This window comes from Lepidochelys kempii, chromosome 3 (genome assembly GCF_965140265.1).
Source record: "Lepidochelys kempii isolate rLepKem1 chromosome 3, rLepKem1.hap2, whole genome shotgun sequence".
In the NCBI taxonomy this organism is placed as follows: Eukaryota; Metazoa; Chordata; order Testudines; family Cheloniidae; genus Lepidochelys; species Lepidochelys kempii.
Window position 1 is genome coordinate 54,171,192 of NC_133258.1, and position 17,185 is coordinate 54,188,376.

The 17,185-nt window shown below is 41.2% G+C and overlaps 1 protein-coding gene across 5 annotated transcripts in view; it reads left to right on the plus strand.

Moving 5' to 3' along the window:
* Nucleotides 1-373: 373 nt before the first annotated feature.
* The window catches only part of ADGRB3 (adhesion G protein-coupled receptor B3), a 621,270-nt gene continuing 604,458 nt past the window's right edge, over nt 374-17,185 (plus strand). Inside the window, exons 1-3 of one of the 5 annotated variants that reach the window (XM_073336357.1) lie at nt 378-1,505; nt 2,917-3,088; nt 4,194-4,962. In XM_073336357.1, the coding sequence (XP_073192458.1) occupies nt 4,209-4,962 (754 nt within the window). In that variant the 5' untranslated portion in view covers nt 378-1,505; nt 2,917-3,088; nt 4,194-4,208. Of the gene's footprint in view, nt 1,506-1,731; nt 1,775-2,916; nt 3,089-4,193; nt 4,963-17,185 lie in introns of those variants that run through there. The other 4 variants (XM_073336359.1, XM_073336356.1, XM_073336360.1 and 1 more) reach the window with 4 other exon arrangements.

The window sequence follows — 17,185 nt, forward strand, 5'->3', positions numbered from 1 at the left end:
CGCAGCCAACCCAGCTGCGCTAAGATGGAACTTTAAAAAAAAACCAAAAAACCCAGAGAATAGCCGCTTCCCAGGGTCACTAAGCCCCGCTGAGCGATTTAATGTGATCCCAACCGGCGCCCTATCTCTGGCGAGGAACAAATAAGGTGTTAATTGCAGCCTCGCTGAGAAAATCGCTATTGTTCCAGTCAGAGGCAGGCGGCAGTTTGAAAGCGAGGAGATGTGTTTTCCTTGCAGCGCTATATCACTTAATCTGCATCGCGGTGGCACATTGACAGCTCCGGGAGGCGGAAGGGGGTGTGTGGTGAGGTTATGCTTTAAAAGAAAGAACCAGAGGAAGGAGATCAAGTGCTGGATGTACTTCTCCCTCGCAGCCTGTGAGTTTCTCTCACACTCGGTCGCAGCCAGCTCCCGCGGTGGGAAGTGAGGCTGGAAAAACCTCTCCGCCGCAGAAAATAACGTTTCTCGGACGTGCTTGGTTTTGAGTAGCCGTGACGTGCAGAACGCACCGCGGGCCCGGTCGCTGGAGCCGAGAGGAGAGCCTCACACGCAGTGAGGAAGGCGAGGGGAGAGCAGAGCGCCCGGGCTGGAGCGGGGGAGCGGGGCGCGCAGCGCGCGCGCGCGCGCGCGGACACACACACACGGCGGAGAAGGCGAGCGGGGCGCGCACAGTCCACTCCCCCCCCCGCCCCCCGCGCGCTGGAGAGGGACTGCGGGGCGCGCACACCCCACCGGAGGGGCTCCGAGGCGGGAGCCGAGCGCACAGGCGCACACGGGAGCGCGCACACACACACTCTCTCTGTCTCACACGCTGACTTGCTCTCTTTCTAACACACACACACACACACACAGAGCTTTACTATCGCTCTCCCGCTGTACTCCCTCCTCACTCAGCATTCAAACAGCTTGCCGGCATCACCAGCCAAGGATTTTTCCCCCCGGCCGCTGTCCGTCCATCAGTACCTGAGGGGGGAGGAGGAGCAGGGAGAAAAGAGGAATAAGTATATTCATAATAATAACAACAGCCAAAACCCACCACCACATCTGCGTTAGGGCGGCAGTAGCCTGTAGGTCTCCTCTCGGCTCATCGCTTGCCTGGTATCTCCGCTGATCGGTTTGTTGGGTTAGACTTTGGTTCAAGTTAAAAAAACAAAACAAAACAAAACAAAAAAAAAAACCTTCGCTGTTCAGCCAGGTCCATTTTCCCCCCCCTGCAGTCTCTCTGGTTTGGGGCTTTTTCTTTTCCTTCACATGGTGGATTTGGTGGATCCGGAGCCAAAGCCTTGCGCGGTGCTGGGGTTTCCTCTGTGCCTGTGTTTTTTTGTTGTTGTTTTTTTCCCCCCCTTTCTTCTTCTCTCCTTTAAATCTTGGTTTTGAACCTGAGCCTGGGAAAATGGGAAACGGTGCTTCCGACAGAAGGGGAATCGCTCCATCGCTGTTGTTGGGACGCGTGCCTGTGGCGCTAGTGTTTTAGAGAAATAGCCTGACAGCTATCGGAGTGGAAGGTAAGGGTGTCCAGGGGCATTTTCCATTTCCCATTTCCCGGGATTATGACTGTAGAGCTGTTAGCTCGGGATTCCGGGGAGGAGGAGGCGGCGGCGGCGGCGGCGAAGGAGGCGGAGGACAGGCTGTTGCTGAACGATAAAGAGAGCCTACACACGCAGAATTGTCTCTGCATTTAGTTGTACCCTGCCGTTTAAAAGTTAGAGAAGTCTGGCTTGCGACAGGTCTGCTTCCCTGAGAGTAATTTCCAGCGAGACCAAGAAAACCTGAGGTTTGTGCATGGCTGGGGTAATTTTATGGGAAGGGGGGATCTTAGCTTAATAGGAAGTTAAAATAAGGGAAGTCAGTGGGTCTTCTGTTGGGGAAAAAAATAAGTGGAGTGATGGCGCCGTCTATGTTCGACCAAACTACAGTGTCACCTAGAAAATCAGTTGGGGATTATCCAAACTAGACGCCTGTTTGCTTTTCAGCAGAAGATATTTCTTCCAAAACGGGCAACCTTAAACCTTGGGGGCCGTTCTTTAACCTCACCCCCCTCCCCCGAAAAGAAAGATCTGTTTAATCTGAGTGCTTGATCCTTCTTCCCCTGAGCAGCTTCACTTTTGTGTTTAGCACTATTGTAAACGAAATGAAATCCTGCCTATTCATGCAGAGAGCGATAATTTAAAGTAGTATTTTGTTTCAATAGGTTTGCATGAACAAACGTAACTAAAATGATGGTATTAGACTTGGTTTCCTCATGGAAAACAGCCTAGCACTGCGGACGTCTTTATTTTTCTATTGCAAATATTGCACAGAGGAAAAGTCAGGGGCTTTTATTTTTAAAATAATTAGGAAAAAACCCTCTTTGGTCTCCAGATGATAAAATGAATAGTTTTTCATGGGTAGAATTCCTCATTTAGACACTTATTGTCACATTGGCTTTCAACGCCTACACCATCCTGAATAATACTGCGCAGGGCTGCATTGCCTGCAAAGTGCTACAGCAAATTTTGTAGAGAGGAAATTATTTCCAGAACTGCCTATACATTTCTATTTTAAAAAACGATAAACGCTCTCTCCACCTTTTTCCCGGAAGGATGAATTTGTTACTCAGTGAGATGCATTTTCGGAAAAGGGAAAATCCAATAGTTTGGATAGATCCGGCGGCAGCTCTGATTTTGTTTTAAAGCTCAGCTATAAAGAGGGTTGGAGTTGGTGCTGCTTTGCCCATCTCAAGATTTAGAGTTTGAATTATAATCTGGGAAATACAAAAATCTCTTACAGGGTATTTAATCCGCCGATTTGTTCTGTGTTATGCAATGGGGGACGAAAGATGCCTTGCCATTTGGTGGGGGAGATGAAAGCTAGGCAAAGACACACGTCAAAACTCAGTAACTGTGTATGTGTCTGTATGTCTATCTCTGTTTACAGAGCAACAGTGGAAGAGGCTGCAATCTAAAGAGTTTTTTAAATTAACTTGGCATCACTTTTGTCTGCTCACACTTGTAAACAGAAAGCGAAAAGACACTCATTGATAAGAGATAAGCAACTTCTCAAAGGTTAAAGCTGAAAACATTCAAGTTTTATTTTTTGGATAACAGAGGTAAATATAACCAAAGGTTCACTTTATTATCCTAGGCCACTATTAGAGAACAGAAGATGTGAAGGCTGATTCCGCGGAGGGGGCCAATAAAAGAGCTTTAGTTGGAGATACTAGCAGAGAAAATGTAATCTATCTTTCACCATTCAAGCGCACATCTGCAAAATACAGTAGATAACCATACTGTACAACACATTCTTAATAAAGGGCAACTTAGAGACCCAGTTCGGTCAGTTACACAGATCCTACTATAGCATTGCTCTCTATACAGCTCCCTTGGTTATAAATACTAATATACTTATCCACATTATCTACTTCAAGAGGTTATATCACATTGAAATGATTGCCTTTAAAATGATTGGTCTCAATGGCGATGTCAGGCAACCACAATTTCCATCTATCTAACCATCTATACTTCTTTCCCGGATAACAGTTTCAAGATTTTATTAACACATATTAATCTCAGTGTTTCCTCTCCGGATTTTCTTTTTACAGAGACCTTTGTATACCAGGTGGCCACTGCAGAGGCATGTAGACATATGGGAGATAATGTTCCATCTGTAGCAAATAATAATTTGTGCATTTTTAAATTATGGCTGTAATTCATCACAATTACTTCTCAGACGTAACAGGAAAAAAATAATATGTAACAACAGCTGTTACCAGCTTTTCTGATCTAGTCTAGTGAAATTCTGTGCAGATATATATAAACGGTGCCCAGGTTGTTGATTTACTTTTTAATAAATAAATAAATACTCCTTCTTCTGGCCCACCAGATGAAAGTCTCTGGCTTTTATCTAAATTTGATAGTTCCAGATCACGCCAAATACATGCTAGATAACTGAGGGCATTCCACTTAATAATCTAATAAATATGGTTTTTTTTTATTTGAATTTAGGAAATTTGACTGTTGTGATGGCCACGTGATGGCGCTGTTCACACAGCATCAAACAATTTCCTTGTGTTAAAAAATAAATTACTTGCCCTTCTTTTTGAGAAAGGTTCTAACTGGAATCTTGAAAACAGCTGGCTGGAATATTGGAAGGAGTTTGATTTTCAATGTGTGAAGAATTCTACTTGCATTTTTATTTCATTTCATTTCCTACAGGCCAAATGACATAGGATGAAGGCTGTTCGTAATTTGCTGATTTATATATTTTCCACCTATCTACTGGTTATGTTTGGATTTAATGCTGCCCAAGACTTCTGGTGTTCCACGCTGGTGAAGGGGGTCATTTATGGATCGTATTCTCTAAATGAAATGTTTCCTAAAAACTTTACAAACTGCACTTGGACGCTGGAAAATCCAGATCCGACCAAATATAGTATTTACCTGAAATTTTCCAAAAAGGACTTCAGCTGCTCCAACTTTTCCCTTTTGGCTTATCAGTTTGATCATTTTTCCCATGAAAAAATAAAGGATCTTTTAAAAAATAACCATTCTATAATGCAGCTCTGCGATTCCAAGAATGCTTTTGTATTTCTGCAATATGATAAAAATTTTATTCAGATACGCCGGGTTTTTCCCATCGATTTCCCAGGATTACACAAAAAGGAAGAAGACCAAAAATCTTTCTTTGAGTTTTTGGTGTTGAATAAGGTGAGCCCAAGCCAGTTTGGTTGCCATGTATTATGCACTTGGCTAGAGAACTGCCTGAAATCCGAGAACGGGAGAACCGAGTCCTGTGGGATCATGTATACAAAATGTACCTGCCCTCAACATTTGGGAGAATGGGGAATAGACGACCAGTCCCTGGTGTTGCTCAGCAATGTGGTGCTGCCCCTCAATGAGCAGACGGAGGGGTGTCTGACCCAGGAGCTGCAAACTACCCAGGTCTGCAACCTTAGCAAAGAAGCTAAACGGCCGCCAAAAGAAGGTAGGTGTTTCTAATGGGGTCTCAAAGGTCTATTTTAATCTCAAATCACTATCTAGGGTTCTGCTCTTGCCTCTCGTTTATACTTAAACTTAACTGACTTGCACTACACACTAGTTGTGGGGTCTGCTAACCTTCAGCCCCCATGAAAGGGCTAGGGAGAATGGTAGACACATCCTCAAACCACTTACATGGGGGAGGATATTTTAAATTTAATCTCATCGCCAGCATACAGTTCTGAATCCTACTAAGAGATAGCTTGTACTTCAATGGGGATTTAAGCTGTCGCTGTTCTCAGCTCTCACTTATAATAATGCGGACACGCTGTGAGCCAGTTCTCCCTTTTTTATTGCAACCACCCAGCAATAAAATATTATTCCTTTTGATGCTACTCCTTGACTTTCCAAGGAAGAGATTGAGGACCCTAAACACCAACAGAGTCTGACCTCAGAACTGTGCAAGTACCAAGCGAATAGCAAATCCTGCCCCAATTTGTGGCTCAGGGAAACATATTGCACCCTGCAATGTCACCCACGTGCTCCCTTGGTCAGTAGAGAGACACACGTGGGTGGCCCCAGCTCCAGGGGAGATGATGGCTTTGCACGTGTGCTAATAACACGGGGCTGATATCTTAATCACTTGAGTTTGGAAAAGCGGGAGGGTGTAGAAGATCTGGAAGCTGTGGATCCGGTCATCAGAGCAGCCTCCTAATTATAAAAATTAGGGTCTAAATTCTCTTTTCGTCTTTTTTAATACCTGCTGTTCTGGTCCCATCAATGCTTGCTGTTCAGAGCAAGGGCAAGCTTATTTATTAAGGAAGATCCTAGGGGCACACCACGGTTTGGAAGATGTAGGGAAAGGGAGACACGTGAGGTCAAAATACAGTTATCAAATGAGAAATGCAAAACAGAGAAATCTCTAGAGATAAGGAGAAAAGCCGCCGTCTGGCTGGGAATTGGAGCTCGGGGGCAGCTATTTGAGAGGGGTTGAATTTGCCCCCTGCACAGGCATGAATCACTGAGCCAGGCTCTTGCATTTTAATGCAGGAAATGGTTCCTCTCTCCCTGGTTTCTGCATGGCCACAAAGCTCCCTGTCTAGGAGCCAAGCTCCCAGCCCCTCTAATAGAAGTTGCCTTTGTGGAGGAGTGTAACATTGACACGTTGTTAGGAGAGGATTTTCTTTAAGGGCAGCCAAGCCCGAGTGGTGTGGGAGAAGAAAAGCTGAACTGCTCGCTTTCGTTGTGGACTGCCAAAGGCACTGAAGGAACAGGGAAGAAGTGGTGGTGGCGGGGGCGAGGGGGGCTAGGTTCTCCCGTGGTTGTCCTGCGGGTCAGTGTTTTTCCAAACGGTTAACAGCTGGGAGAAGAAAACAAAGTGATTTTAAATTACCGGGATGCTTGTCTCTTGTAAAAGTCCCAGAGAAGCCCTTGCAACGGTAGGGATGGTATTTAGTTAGCATCATTTAAAGCTAATTAGTGTCCCTTAGAATCAGAAACTTCCCCAACAATGTGATGTTAGAAGCTGACTATTAAGACAATTAAGCCGCAGAAAGTGTCTCGGCTTCAATATGCGCGGTGGTTGGGGAACCTCTTAAGGTTTCCAGGCGCTAATTGTTAGGAGCATTGCGGACTTTAACTCACTCCTGCGAGCAACGGAACAAGTCCCCCGCGTCCAGTTTGCTCACTGAGCTTCTCCAAAGGCAGCAGCTGTCAGGCAAAGTTGCTGCCTGCGCAGTGGGAGTGATTTACTGAGAATTCGCTTGTCAGGGTGGCGAGAGACGCCTGACGATAGCGCTAGGATTTAGAGGGGCTGTAATGGGCCTCCCAGCATGTTTCTAAACGAGTACTAGCAGTTGTATTTGAGACTGCAGAGATAGGTTTGCTGTTTTCTGGACAGAGGAAAGTAGGAGACTGAATGCAATAAAACTGCTGGGCCAAAGAGAAGGGCCTAAGAATAGCAATCCTGGGGTTCAGGTTGCCCCCATTTTAATGGACCTGAACAAGTCAACTTTAAAGGTCAATGGGCAAACATATTTGAGGCTACTCCAATAACTAGCATGGCCCCCAGGCTTGGCTTTCCATCTGAGAAAGTCCAGGCTTTCTAGACAGGAGTAATAACCTGACTGAAGGGGTCACACAAGAAGAGCATTTGTGGTATCATTCCTCAGCTACTGCATTTTGCACATAATTAAATTTTAATTATGAAAGAGATGACACTTCCCGTGCCATATTTTTATAATCCATTGACTGCTGCATCTTATGGGATAGAAGGGGTGAGAAATTCAAGCATAGAGATGTCAAAATCATGTTTGCAAAATCTGTCCAGGGGTTTTTCAAAATATGCTGAACATCAGAGGAATGTATGTGTAATATACTCAACAAAGATGTTTGTCAAACTGTGCTTAGTGGACGGAAGAGAGAAAGCTAGGGACAACTATGTTTTATTTCTGCATCTTGGAATATGAATGTCTAGAACATGCCTCAAAGTGTCTTTCAATTTCAAACATATTTTATTTTAATTCTTACCCTATTTATGTCATTTCTGGATCATTATATTAGTAGGTTAAACTTCATTATTAAAGGGGAAAACTCCCTAAATGTTTTGTAGAAAGAGAAATATTCTTATTTTTTCCAGTGTAGATGGCAGCTTGTTTACTTTATGTTGTTGAGATATTTAACAGAATAATATTTTTTAATAATTTCATTACTTTTGTACAATTGGATTTGATTCATTGGACCGTTATCTTAAAGTTGTAATGTATTTTATCAACTACAAAATTAAGGTTTTGAGGTAACTTTTAATAGCAGTAGACTGCTTATTTTGTATTTAGTTTAAAGCATTTATTTACCAGCTTTTCCCATGGATAAATAATCTACATGAAAGGTATTATTTCTACATAGAAACCATACACACAAGTTGTACCAATGACTCACCACTGAGTTAAGTCTATGTCTCTTAAATATATTTTTATGTAAAATTGTGATTGATAGGCTCTGTGTGACATCATTTTAAGATTCAAAACGTAAATTATTCTTTGAATGAACATTATGAATTTTGCCACTTATATCTGAAAACATCTACACATGAGATGTCAAGTATGTTTCTGTGGGTGAGCTGATGCAGGTTAGATCAGCACTGTTAAAAATATTTATGTTGACCAACCCAGACAAAGGGAAACACTGTTAACAACTGTGGCGGTAAGATACACTAACAAAACTATTGTTGGTACTAACTTAGAACTTAGTGGGAATTGAGGTTGCTTAGCATTTCTTGGGATGAGGTCAGGGCCTTGCAGGATTCGGCGTCAAGGCCTTGATCTTCAAAGGTATTGAGGCTCCTCACTTCCACTGGAATCCTTTCTCATAGCATTGTCTCTTGTCTCATAGCATTCTCAGAAGTTTATAATAGTACTAAAATATTTAAATGCTGACTTTATAGGACAGATTTTGAAAAGGGCTGACAGCCTTCTGCATTATGATAAGTACTCTCAAGTTTTTCAGATTCTCCTCTATTGGGTCTGACCATATGAGGTGATAAGCCAAACTGTTCTTTATGACTACAATTTAGAATACAAGAATGATCATATTGGGTCAGACCAATGATCCATCTAGCCCGTATCCTATCTTCCAACAATGGCCAGTGCTAAGTGCTTCAGAGGGAATGAACAGAACAGGTAATCATCTGTTTGTTGTCTATGCCCAGCTCCTGGCAAACAGAAGCTATGGACACTCAGAGCATGGTTTTGCATCCCTGCTCATCCTGGCTAAAAGCCATTGATGGGCCCCCTATCCTCCATTTAGAAGCATATTGTATCCTCCATTTAGAAGAACCTAGAAAAGAATGCAACTGTTTTCACCTCTGAAGTTTTTCACTATTTTGAAAATTCTAAATGACTTACTAAAAGCGATTAAAGCCAGAATTTTCCCCTCCTAGAGCTTGGTGTATTTCACCTGACAACCACACAATGGGTAGTTTGTCCAACAGGGTGGGGGAGATGTTCAGCAATAGGAGGAACTAATTCAAACAAGGAAGCTGTACCCGTTGTCTTGCAAACAATATACTTCTGGAAACACATAGTATAACCAGTACTTCTGCAATACATAGATTATCTCTGGTGTCACTCATCCTAGCAACATGAAGATGGGTCACATTTTTGTTATGATGCAAATCCATTGTATTGGAAGGTATGTAATGTACAATCAGGCTTTTCCTTAGTACTACTTTTGAGTAGTAGCACTACTACTATTTAGACTTGACAAAGCAAATATACTGTTATGTCAGTTCCTGCCCTGGAGGTGGACTGAACTAAACGACCTAATAGAGTTTCTTCTCTTGATCTTGTGTGTTACACATCCAAGTTTTCAGTCAACACACATAGGACCCTATTCCACAATTGTTTCATACACGAGTAGGCACCCCTATACATTCAGCAGGAATAACTTGCATTAATGAGGGTGGCAGGCTCAGGACTATATCATTATGGTTACTACAAGAAAATATATTATTTTGTGGTTTATAATACTTATGTGATAGTGACTAAAGTTTACAATCTTATTCCACATTCTTGTCTTATTACAAACAATTTCCTTCAGTACTCTATTGCCATAGAGTAACTATAGGCATTTACTGCTCTTCTCCAAAGTAATTCTAGTTAAGGGGGGGGATTAGAAATTCAGAATAATTGGGTCTTGGCAATTGGCAGTCCAGGGCTGCCCTTTGGCCTGATTTTGCATTACTTGCTCATCCACTGTGAAATGATTTCAATGGGATTTCTGAGTATGCAGGAAATGTAGTGTTGGTCACTTTGTCACAAATTCCAATAGCATATGCACTGGCATCTGAACACATCAGCGGCAGGCTCTATTCTGATTTCAGACATGAAGATACCGAGAGCATCAGAAAGGGAAGACTTATTGTACCACACTTCTCCTTAAATTCACACATTTGTGACACTTTCTACCACTGAATAATGCAAGTGTGCAAATTACTTGTAAAGTTTACACAGAATATTTATACACTCTTCCTTCTATGACAACATTTTCATTTCCATATTTGAGAAATAAATGAAATGCAGTACTGGTGAAACCTGCCTCAATGCCAACACAAGATCGCTACTATATAACAATAATTCTGTATTATATCATAATATGGCTTCATCAAAGAATTAAAATGTAAAGTTATAATATACAAAAGGTCTAGAGCAGGGGAAATATGCCCATGCAGGACAAAAAAGGCAGAATAGAGACTAATAAGACTAATATATGTATATTGTGATATGCAATATTTAATGTGTAACTAGTATTCCAGTCTAGATTGACATTTAGAAGGAACTAAAATGACTAATTCTATCTTCCAAAGCACTGAGTCAGTACAAAGAACTACTTCTGGGCTTGTCTACACTACGCAGCTTTTAGCGACAAGGCTGTGTCGACACAGCCTTGTTGCTAAAAGTCAGCAAGTGTAAACGCTCTCTGTTGGTATTTTGTTGGCACTTTTGCAGACAAAATACTTCCAGCCCCATGAGCGGCATTAGCTTTGTCGGCAGGAAAGCGCTCCTGCCGACAAAGCCGCGTTCACAATGCCACTTGCAGTCGGCAAAACTTTTATCTTTCGTGGGAGGGCTTTTTTAAGTACCTGTGAAAGACAAAAGTTTTGTCAACAAGGTCGCAGTGTAGACAAGCCTTATAGGAAAAGAGTGTGTGTGTGTGTGTGTGTGTGTGTACAGTAGTTCTTTCATCCATGACCTAAGAATGCAAGTTGCAATAGGAAGATAAATATAGATGGAACACTACACTTTTCAGCTTTACATGGATAGTTACTAGGAGAATTAAATAAACATTTGTATCAAATTTAATACAAGATATTTAAAAACAAAACAAAACAAAAAATCCTACCCTGGCATGTTGTTGTTTACAAGTAGCTTCATCTCACCAAGAATATAAAATACAAAGAAAGAAGTGATTTTTTTATACATGAGGCTGATTCTTGATAAAATGAGCATCCAGCTTATTTTATTCAAAAATTAATGACAGATGAATTTTTCTGCTCACTTGGTCTGGTCCAAAGCCCACAAGTCAATTAAGGGGTTCCTGTTGACTTCAATAGGCTTTGGATCAGGCCTATTATGAGTTATTTCAGTAGGCAGTGATAAGCAACTCAACTCCTTATAAAAAGAAAAGGAGTACTTGTGGCACCTTAGAGACTAACCAATTTATTTGAGCATGAGCTTTCGTGAGCTACAGCTCACTTCATCAGATGTTTACCGTGGAAACTGCAGCAGACTTTATATACACACAGAAATCATGAAACAATACCTCCTCCCACCCCACTGTCCTGCTGGTAATAGCTTATCTAAAGTGATCAACAGGTGGGCCATTTCCAGCACAAATCCAGGTTTTCTCACCCTCCACCCCCCCACACAAATTCACTCTCCTGCTGGTGCTAGCCCATCCAAAGTGACAACTCTTAACATAATCAAGTCGGGCTATTTCCTGCATAGATCAAGGTTTTCTCACATCCCCCCCGCCCCCATACACACACAAACTCACTCTCCTGCTGGTAATAGCTCATCTAAACAGTTTTGGTCAGTTTAGATGAGCTATTACCAGCAGGAGAGTGAGTTTGTGTGTGTATGGGGGCGGGGGGGGGATGTGAGAAAACCTTGATCTATGCAGGAAATAGCCCGACTTGATTATGTTAAGAGTTGTCACTTTGGATGGGCTAGCACCAGCAGGAGAGTGAATTTGTGTGGGGGGGTGGAGGGTGAGAAAACCTGGATTTGTGCTGGAAATGGCCCACCTGTTGATCACTTTAGATAAGCTATTACCAGCAGGACAGTGGGGTGGGAGGAGGTATTGTTTCATGATTTCTGTGTGTATATAAAGTCTGCTGCAGTTTCCACGGTAAACATCTGATGAAGTGAGCTGTAGCTCACGAAAGCTCATGCTCAAATAAATTGGTTAGTCTCTAAGGTGCCACAAGTACTCCTTTTCTTTTTGCGAATACAGACTAACACGGCTGTTCCTCTGAAACCTGTCAACTCCTTATGATTTCAATGGATGCTGCACCTCTCACGATCAGAACCTTGAAAGTTTGATTTCAGATATTCTTTGAAGTAAATGATAGCTCTGTGAAAGAAATACTTAATTATCATAATCTCTTTTAATTAGTAACACCTACGTTTTTTGTCAAGGATTACATGCTGTTATTGCTAATTATTGTATTTTAGTCTGTAATATATTGATCATTTCCATTCCTTTTATTTTAGCAGCTTATAAATCTTACTTCTTGTATTTTTTTATTTGTTTGTTTAAAGTTGCGAAAGTCTGCCTATAAAAATACACTCACACTTTTGCACAGACACTGACTTCAGTGGACCTTGGGTCAGCCCCTGAAAGATCTTCCTCACACCACTGAAAAAGAGAATAACCCTGCACTCATCATCCATCACCACAGGAAAAGCCTGAATTAATAGATATACTCTGCAGTATTATTAGTGATTAATTATTTACTAGTTTATATAAATCTGAATACCAAGTCTGTGGTGGCAGAGATTCAATTTTGTGTCTTGTTTGGCAGTGCTCATGTGAAGAAGATGGGCAGCATGTAGTTTCTATAGGCTCAATCCTCCTGTTGGAGTCAATGTAATTTCTGCCATTGACTCAATGGAAGCAGAATCAGGTCTATATTACTGGTACAATAACTGAATATTTTAGTCTTTCAATAAGCTAATTAACTGTAAAGTGGATTTGGTGGGCCTAGTAAAACAATACAGTGTAAGTCTGGCAACCACACCACCAGAGCCTCCCAGAAATTGGCTTCTATTGTCTGCCTCAGAAGCTAGACCTTTTAATTTTGTGCTTGAGTCAAATCTTTAATAATAAAAAAAAAGTATTTATTTGTATTTCAGTAGTGCAACTGGGACTAGGACCCACATTATAAGAGACTGTCCCTACCCCAAATAGTTTGCATCTCAATAGAAAAGGTAGACAAAGGGTGGGAAGGGAAACAATGACAGAGAGGTTAAGTGTCTTGCCCAAGTTACAGCCTGGGAGCTGCATGAATAAAACTCAGGTCATCTAGCTCCTAATCCAGCAACGTACCCACTAGATAACTCTGCCTCTCCTACAATACATTCATGTATCTCAGGCCAGTAATGGAATCTTAATTAATTCTCCCCCTAGTTATTTTAAAATATTTTATTATCTCATCTTGACATCTATCAGTATTGCCGTTTTGTTTAATTTATACTTTGTAAAAATACATAGGCTGCTCTATTTAACATTTCAAGATACACAAAGCAATTTATTCTGAGTTCTTCTTGGGGAATTAATTTTATGAAGTTTATTCAATCATGTTATGGGCTTTATCAAAGGATTCAAACTCAAAGTTGTTGTGGCTCTGAAATTTCAAACTGAAGTTTAGCTGTTCATCTATAAATATGCAGTAATTGTAATAAAACAGAGGTCACTGTAGAATTCCTCTGAGCTTCATTTGCATTCTCTGTTAACAAAAAATATAAAATGTTCTGTAGGACAGACAAAGCTGTATATGAGATATAGTGCAAGTTTACAAATTATGCATAATTGATTTATAAATATTAGAGTGTCTGAACCACTTTTGTTTCTAGTTAAGTCCCATGGGGGAAGAAAATAGGGTTTTTCAGGTTTGTATTCAGTTTTGTTAAACTATTTGAGGCGATATAAATAAAGTTAATGTGAAATTAATAACACAATTTTCTGATGGGCTAAACTTCATTAGAATCAATGAAAACAGCTTATAATAAACAATATATAATGTGGGTGTTGGTACTTTATTTTGAGGCCAATATTACAGTTCTTACTCAAGACAAATTCTATCTATTGTCAGCAGGAATTTTACCTGAATAAGGACATAATTATTATTCATAATGTTTATGACAGTAGTGCCTATGGACCAGACAGAAATGGGGCCCCACTGTGCTAGACACTGCTCAAGGACAGAGTACTAGATGGTCCAAGCCCTAAAGAGCTTACAATCTGAACAGACCAGGCAGACAGAACATGGGGCAAGGGGCATAATTCATAAGCGGAATGAACACATTAGCTCCATTTTTTCATCTTTTTTAGAGGTGGGCTTAGCTAGGAAGGAATAAGATAAATGGACAGATAAAAAGAGGAAAAGGAGTGTGATGCTTCCTGGGGATACCCAAGGCTGTGTCTCTGCCTGACAGGGGTCACCTCCCTGACAGTACTAGCCACAGACAAAAGCACTCTTTTCTCAGCCCATGTAGGCTCCACTGTCCCTCTGGAGGTTAGTGATAGGCCAACCCCCAAGCCTTCCGAGCATCTCTCTGGTGTGTCTCGCCTCTGTTCCACTGGACTGTCAATGTATTCCCTGATCTTCTGTTCCCAAAGGAACAGTACACCACAGTTCACCAGTTACACCTTGGAATACAGCTTTGCATAATGCTCAACACTTAGATTTGTTTATCGTAGAAACAAGAGGAAATGTATTTAACAAAGAACAGAGATTTGAGAAGAAGCAAGTAGAATGAATGAAAACAAATGGTTTCAGAGTAACAGCCATGTAAGTCTGTATTTGCAAAAAGAAAAGGAGTACTTGTGGCACCTTAGAGACTAACCAATTTATTTGAGCATAAGCTTTCGTGAGCATCCGATGAAGTGAGCTGTAGTTCACGAAAGCTTATGCTCAAATAAATTGGTTAGTCTCTAAGATGTCACAAGTACTCCTTTTCTTTTTGAAAACAAATGGTTACATATCAAATAAAATCACAACACACTTTCTAGAGCCTAAACAAAATTAACAAGATATCGTCATGCCCTATAAAGCAACAAATAAAATCACAACACACTTTCTGGAGCTTAAATAAAATTAACAAGATATCGTCATGCCCTATAAAGCAAAAAAGCTCACCCCAAATCCTTCCAGCATATTGTAGCCAGGCTGGGCTGTGGTCTTCTGTTCATAAATTGACTCATGCTGTCCTCTTGTCTCATCAGTGGAAAGATCCAGAGTTTTTCCTCTGTCTCTACAGTTATGGTCCAAAAAGCCATTGTCTGCACTTGAAAACAGGATAACCCCCACTACTTGTGTTTGCTTGTCTAGAATTCCCTAGAGACTTTGCAATCACTTGAATAGCATTTTGTTCAGACTATAAATGGGTGCCCATTGTGAACCATACAATACTCAATTTATATGTAGACAGACAGACATACAGTTAAAATATCTCTTGCCTGAAATAAACCTGTTTCTCACCTTTTTGGTGACCAGTCCCAATTCACAGACCTTAAGAAGATAATTTTCAGTATGTATACATAATTCCTTACATATTATCCCACATACATTTGCCATAATTGTGAGGACTAGCATGACACAGGTTTTCAGTAGAGACCCTATACAACACTCTTTAAAAACCAGTATGTAGATACCAGGTCCAGAAATATCCCTGTAACCCCCTTTCCTCCCATGCATCCCTGTGCCCTCTGCCAACTAGTACCAAGAAATCCCTGAGTCACAAGGAGACACTGAAGGGAATTCGTGTGTGAGGGGGAGGATTAGGAGGATAGGACAGGAGAGAGGAGAGGTGGGTGTAGAGTGAAGCTGAAGTGTAGAGACTGTGAGAGAGGGGGAAGGAGAGCATTGGAGCAAACAGCCAATCAGCACCAGGCAGAGAAAGTCCAATCAGAACTGTAGAAAGTTCTCTAAGTTTCCAAAGACCTTTGCTTTGGTATCTTTTACAGCTATTCCTGCCGGTTGGAGTCTCAGGCTGGTTCCTCTCTATAACGTTTCCCCAGGGCCATATGACAAAGAGGCACCACCTAGGGTCTGCTTTCTCCAGAGAGGGTAGGAAATCTCCCCTTCACAATTCTGGATCCAGGGGTGCTTGACCTCATTTTACTCCTTCCCTACCAGTGAAGCAATTCCTACTCTGGCTACCTCTACCAGCGGGAGTCTTATAAAGCAGACATAATAGACAGTTCACAATCCCCCTGTCAGGAGCACATGACTTCATAGTTCCTATTAAACTTGTCCAGGCTGCCCTCTTACAAGAACTTTTTCCCCAGCGTTTCTTTCTGGATCCAACCATATACATTTGTCAAAACAAAGCTGCTGCAGCCTGGAAGTAGCCATTTTGTAACTGATTTCTACCTGGTGTATCTTCCTCTCTTCCAGCAGGTAGGTACTCTGTAACTCCTGTTATGTTTTCCCCCAATATCTCCTTTCTCGTTCTTGAGAAGGTGGTACATAACTTAAACAGAGACATTCATGGTACTGGGTTTTCTTTAATGTTTATGTTAATGGACAGTGCAGAACATTGCAAATCAAATTGTATACATGACACCATAGCTATTTCTTTAACAGTCTTCTAAATGTATACAGTGGAAGCTTAGAAGTGGGCCATTTTCAGTTAATTAGAAAAGGCACTTGAGAGTTGAGTCCCTAGTGCTCAGTTTAATGAGAGTTTTAAACTTATTGTAAAAATCTTTGATATGACAGAAAAACAAAATATCTGATATAAACTTTGAGCACTATTTGAATTTTTCATGGTGTTTTGATGAAAAATGAGTTCATACAGAGAGGATAATAAGAGTTTTAAAAATCACCCCTTTTGGTAATTTTTCACTGAATTTGTCTCGCTATTTTTTTTTTACTTCAAGAAATCTAAAGCACTCTGGGATTTATTCTTTATCCATGTTATTGCTCAACTATCAGTTACCCAAGGATAGTGATTGTCTATAGAGCATTTTATAACTGAAAGGCTGAAAATTTGTGCGATAAGCTAAATCTGATGAATTTGATAATGAATCTGATAAGCTAAATCTGATGAATTTGACAACAAATCTACTGTTGTGAGAATGCCTCATGGAGGGTTGGGGGGAGAGAAGTGTGAAAGGCTCTGTCACTAACTACTGTCTATGGCTCCCAACAAAGTTCTCTAAAATGTGAAAAAGTAGATTAGGAGTTCAAATCTCACCTCTTCTAATGGCTGTATAAAGTATTATTGACTAAGGCTATTAGCTCCAACCTAGAAAGCAGTCAGGGAAGAGCTGCTGAAAAACTCTTCCACTCCATTTTTTAAATTAGTTAGCAGTTGGTCATCCCCACTGCTTTTCACTGCCTTTCAAAATGACTACACCAGTTTTGGCTATCCTGTCTTTAACCATTATTAATCACACTCCTCCCCCACAGCCTGGGGTAGAATCCAGTGTTCCTGATCACCACT